Raw genomic sequence first — 6000 nt, 5'->3', positions numbered from 1 at the left:
CTTATGAAGGGAACAGGTCTACAAAACATTCAAGAATGTTTTTGTTGTACCAGAAATGGGCATACGGTAGGAAGACTAGGAGTTGTTTTCCAGACAGAGCTGGAATTACAACTTGAATGCTGCTACACCTTTAAAAGTTAAATAATAAAAATGAGAATAATTACTGTAATAATTTAATAATAATTATATAATAATATAAGAATTATATTTTAAGACTAATTAAATTTGAATAATAATAAAAATATTAATTTAGAATAAATAAATAAATAAAATAAATAATAAATAAAAACAAATAAAAAAATAAAATAAATAATTACAATTATATTCATAATATATAACATTTTATATTTTATTTAACTTTAATTTTTTTTTTAAATTTGGCTCGGATTAGATTTTCACGATTCTGGAAAACCAGCCTTAGATCCAGTGTCCACTTCTATACCAATTACAACAAAAGGAGCTTTAAAGGTATACAGGTACAGTAGCTGTATGAACCTACATGGTATTTGTAGAACTTGGAGATGCAAAGAACTGTGTTATATTAGATAACGGAATTTAAATACAATTTCATATTTTACACTAATTTGTACCACACACACAGACGCACACGCACACACACACACACACACATCAAAAGCTTTTCACACTGCACTTAACCCTGGATTGTTGCCGTTCTAATCCTTGCTTTTAACCCCGGGGTAGCTGAATGGTTAAGGTGTTGGATTACTGATCAGAAGGCTGTGAGTATGAACCTCAACTCCACCAAGCTGACACTGCTGGGCCCTTGAGCAAGGCCCTTAACCCATAGTTGTATAAAATAAGATAACTTATAAGTTGCTCTGGATAAGGACATTTGCCAAATGCCAGGAAAGTAAATTTAGAAGTGGGGCTATGAAGCACGGCTTTCGTTGAAACCCTGCTCTGAATCAGGATCCGCTGGGCTTTTTACAGCGTTAAATCCATATTGTGGCACCGAATACTGTACGTACGATGTGACACAATATGTTAAAATGTTACAGCTAGATAAGCGCCTCCGTGCCTCACTTCAGGTGATAAACAGGACGTAGCAACACTGAACAATAACAGCTCAGTAGATAGAGTCAGTCATGAAAGTGAAATACAATGAAAAATTAGCTGGACATCAGTACGCACAATAAACTTAAGCCTAAAAAGCAGTGAAAGTCAAGACGACCTGCCGTTATTTATGTATTTATCCAGTCTCAGTTGTTGACACGGCAAATATCCGAGTACTAGTTTAACTCTAGTGTTGTCCAGTATAAAACATCGGGTTAAGAAGAACCAGGATTCACTGATAAACCCGGGTTAAGTATGAGCAGTGTGAAACCTCAAACAAGAAAACCCAGGATTCGGTTTAACCGGTGGTTACTAGGACCCAGGGGAAATATTTCAAGAGTTCAAAACTCTAAATTCACGTATTCACGCTTCACATTCCCACACCTGAGAGAAAAGCCTTCAGCTAAATTCAGGACGCTCACCTGGCTTCCTGGTGCTCCGGGTGAAGTTGCCTTTAACGATCTTGCAGGTGGAGTTGTTCCCTCCACACACGCCACACTCATCTTCCTCCTGCTCGGAAGCGATCACGTTGTCACAGCCCACTTTCTGGACAAAAAAAATACAAAAAAATTCCCGGTACATAGACCATATCTAGACCAGAAAGACAAATTTCTCTTTGCTTCATGAATGTCTCTGCATGATAAAGAGAAACTAACTTACTACTCCATAGGCTAGACCCGGCGTTCCCTAATCATCTTTTTCCCCCCATTTCAAATGAATTCCCTTCAACTTAAATTATTTTCTAAGCCGACTTTCATCTTCCTGGGTTGCTGCTGCATTCAGCCTTAAAATTTTCAGGATATTTCATCATTGTTCTAGAAGCAAAGGACATCCAAGCGGGCTGTTTCTCAGGCTCGCTGCGCATCACTGTATTATTTGTTCAGTGAGACTAATGAAGGTGCACCACCTAACTACCACCTCGATGACATTCTGCCATAGATCTCCATCTTGAATAGGACATAGAGGTGCTGCTGATTTCCCTCCACGTTCCCCGGACTTAACACCCCTCGATTTCTATCTGTGGGGGACACTAAAGGATGTTGCGTACCATAGAAATCCACCTACACCGGCTGAAGAAATTGAAGTATCATCCTCTGACTCAGCCATCCTAAGTCATTTAGATCCTCACTTGTGGCCTAATCTATCCCACCTGGTGGTTTTAATGATACCATTGAACCTCATGACAAAGCTGATGTTACAGGAAACTATTCCACACCTTCTGACCAATCAGATTCAACCACGCTCTGGTATATATATATATATATATATATATATATATATATATATATATATATATATATATATATATATATATACCAGAGCGTGGTTGAATCTGATTGGTCAGAAGGTGTGGAATAGTTTCCTGTAACATCAGCTTTGTCATGAGGTTCAATGTATATATTTATATATATATATAAATAAATAAAATTATCCTCCATGTGTTTTGTGATTTTCTAGATTTGGATTAAGAAGCGCTTTGTTTTTTTTTTTGTTTATAGGTAGTTTGTCTGTATTCGTGATCAACAGAAAGAAAGAAACAACCCCCCACCCCAAAATCATTAAAGCATTTAAGTGCATACTTTTGACCCAGCTAGCATTAATGCTCACCCCTTCAACCTTTGCCAAATTACTCATACACTTGAAATATGAAGCTAAAAGAGAAGCAGGGAGGAGCCAAGGATAGCCAGCTGAGGTTTATTCTATTAGTTCTGACATTCTTCACTTGATAGCACTGGAGGGGATGCATTCCAGTGATGGAATGAGTGTCTGCGGTCTGTGTGTGTGTGTGTGTGTGTGTGGCTTACCTCGCACTCTCCTCTCACACACACGCTGTAGGGATCCTTATAAGAGCAGCGTGTGCCATCGTGTACCATCCTCTTCATGGGTACCACATCTCCTGTTTCTTTAGATTGGCAGTAAAGGTTGCATCGTTCCTCAGCTACCAGAAAGACCATAGAAGGACAGGAAAGTGTGTTTAGACATGATGGAGTGTAGAAATATGAGGTCAGAAAACACTAAGCTAGAAACTGAGGAGCTTAGTGTTAAAGGGAACACCCGAAATGAGCCTGATCACAGGTTCCTCATGAGCACCAGCATTTCTGTGGACATGAAATGGTGCAGATGACCACCACCGGCTACCGAAATTCCATCTAACGCACAAGCAGTCTCGTCCTGTTGGAAAAACATGGTGGAGATGTCATTGTTCCCTAATAGCATTTCCATTTGCCTTAAAGAAAAAAAAAAAGAAGAAGAAACGCTCTAGCCTTCCATTTAACGTTTACTCTTTCCGTTCCCAAAGTTAGAGCCTAGAGTCTTGCATTCCCATCAACGCGCACAGAAATTCCAATCCAATCCTGTAACCGGCCTTCAAACTGAATTAATAAAAACAATAATAACTAAATCAGTTAGTGTAACCTATACTTGAAGTGGCCGAGCATGAATACTCAAAAAATTCTAAGCAGTGTCACTTTTACCGCATCAAAAGAGAGCCTTTGTTCAGACACACAGACAGACAGACATACAGTTTCCTTCTTCCTTTTCGCCTCTGAACTTCTGTTGCCTTGGATTTGCCCGTTATGTAAGACAGTATTGATGTCAGCTCAGTATAAAAATCTCCAGACTTCCCGAAGGACCAGAACCCAAGCTTTAAAGAATGTATCGAGCTTGTAGTCTCTCTCTCTCTCTCTCTCTCTCTCTCTCTCTGTGTTATCTGACAAACTCTAAACATGCTAAGATCATCTTCTCTAGAAGATGTCAAAACAATTAATAATGTAATTAACAAGAAAACGTTTATGGTATATGAGGCACAGCAGGAAAGCAGGAGTCATATATTAAACAAGTCCATGTCCATGCGAAGAGAACAATAAAGTAAAGATTGAAGATTCAGCACAGGACAGATGAAGACGGGGAAAAATCTAGGCAACATTTTGCCCAAACTTTATCTGCTGTATCTCCTGGTTGAAAGGAGTGGAACCTGATATTCTACACTCGTTTTGGGCTTTTCTGCTCACCACAGGTGCAAAGAGTTTTAGTTTGAGTTACTTCTTTGCTTCAATTTCCTTTCAGCTCTCTGGCTATTCTTCTCAAGGCGTTTCTAACCACAGAACTGCCTTGAAGTGGATGTTTTTTTGTTTTTCTCACCATCTTATTATAAACACTACAACCTAGAAAGGGAAATCGGCAGTGTCTGAAAAACTACTCAAACCACCAACAACCGTGTTACGCTTACGATGGTTGCTTATTTCACATGATCATGAATCATGGAACTGAAGCTCTTCACCTGTCTTCATCTGTTTCTGAGTTTCTGCGACGCGATTGGCCGACTGAATCATAGCTGCAGCGGTGCAGGTGTTCCTATTAAAGTGGCCAGAGTCCAAATATGCAACAGGCACTTTATTCCCTCCCAACAACGTCAACATGTTACGCGATATGCGATGTCATGGATGTCTCACGGTCAGGATGCTCATACGGCAGCCACTGGTGTTTGGTCCCATGGTGCTCGAGGTGTGGATCCCACATCTTGCACTGCTCCTCCCGGAAATCGGCAAGATCCTTGGTACACTCCTCGGTGTTACACAGCTGGAACTCGTAGTTGTTTCCATAGCATGTGCGCCCACCATTGGCCGGGCTGAGAGAGAGAGAGGGAGAGAGAGAGAGAGAGAGAACAAGCAAAGAGAGTCATATAAGATGCGACATCGAAAGAAAACATCAAGCCTCAAGCCATTTTAAGATTTTAAGTCAGTAACATCTGACATACATTTAGCAAGTGTAATAACAATTTTTCTGAGATAAACTCACCCTTTAATTTATTAACATTTAATTTATTCATTTAAGCCATGCTTTATGAAATTAGGTCTAAATTTAGAGGCTATGGTCATTTAGTAAAGGATGACTATATGGACATTATACACTACCGAGCTTCAGTATGCAACTGACAATAAAATAAAATGAAATTCTTTATTTTTTCTATAACAGAAAAACGAAAAGGTAGATGAAGTGATAAACAGCTTTTTACACCGGAAATGGATCCCCTCTGGGTCCTAGTAAACCCAAGGTAAAGGGAATCCTAGGTTATGTTGCTTGAAGTTTCACACTGCTCATTCTTTTACTCTGGATTAACAAATAATCCCGGCTCTTTATAATCTGACGCTTCACACTGTCCATTCCTAAACCCTGTCTTCATTAGCACGTTTATTACATTCGCATATTTATTAATATTAATCTGCATATTTGCACTATCAACACCGTGACTGGATAAATACAGCATGCAGCTACTTTTAATAATAGCATGTAGTTGAACGGCTGTTCATCGATATCCAGCTTCCGCTAATTTTTACTTAAATACTTGGATATTTTTTACTCTTTTACGTCCCGAAGAAACTTTTCTGGCCGACCAGTAAACTTTTATTTCTTTTTAAATACACAGATAGCCAATCCAAATTCGTCCAGGACCCATCCGAAGGGATGTACAGGCTCCCAAAAATGTAACACTGTTAATTTGCACACGTTAAAAACGCTGTACATCGATATCACCAAGATTCACCCGCAATGTCAACTAAAAAACAGAAAGCGAAAGAAGATTTCAGCCGTGTCCACAAACTGAAGATTTCTGTGGCAGTTTAATTTGTCAGGAATCGGCTACTGTAATGAAGGAATATAATATTAATAGACAATATGAAATGAAATGTCATGCACCGGTGCTGAAACAGAGAGGAACGTGAAAAAGCTGGAAGCTAGCTTGTCAAGCAGAAAAAATAAAAAAAAATTGGTGCATGAAATAAAAAAAAAGAAGAGAAAAGCTCCAAGGACAAGCTGAACTTGTCGACCAGAATGGAAAATCATTCGCAGAAGACTTTATAAAGGAGCGCTTCGTGAAATCCGTCGAAATATAACATGCCTGGAAAAGATGCGAGAAATTAGTCGACC

General features: G+C 39.1%; 1 protein-coding gene across 2 annotated transcripts in view; it reads right to left on the bottom strand.

The window, feature by feature from the left end:
* The window catches only part of adamts2a (ADAM metallopeptidase with thrombospondin type 1 motif, 2a), a 62368-nt gene that overhangs the window by 11999 nt on the left and 44369 nt on the right, over positions 1-6000 (bottom strand). For both annotated transcript variants that reach the window (XM_058415038.1, XM_058415039.1), the window contains 3 exons: positions 4527-4702; positions 2880-3013; positions 1497-1620 (listed from right to left, as the gene is read on the bottom strand). In XM_058415038.1, coding sequence (XP_058271021.1) covers positions 1497-1620; positions 2880-3013; positions 4527-4702 — 434 coding nt within the window. The remainder of the gene's footprint in view (positions 1-1496; positions 1621-2879; positions 3014-4526; positions 4703-6000) is intronic.

This window comes from Hemibagrus wyckioides, linkage group LG18 (assembly GCF_019097595.1).
Source record: "Hemibagrus wyckioides isolate EC202008001 linkage group LG18, SWU_Hwy_1.0, whole genome shotgun sequence".
In the NCBI taxonomy this organism is placed as follows: domain Eukaryota; kingdom Metazoa; phylum Chordata; class Actinopteri; order Siluriformes; family Bagridae; genus Hemibagrus; species Hemibagrus wyckioides.
Note: the sequence above shows the minus strand (reverse complement) of the source record. Positions and strands in the feature narration are given on the sequence as shown.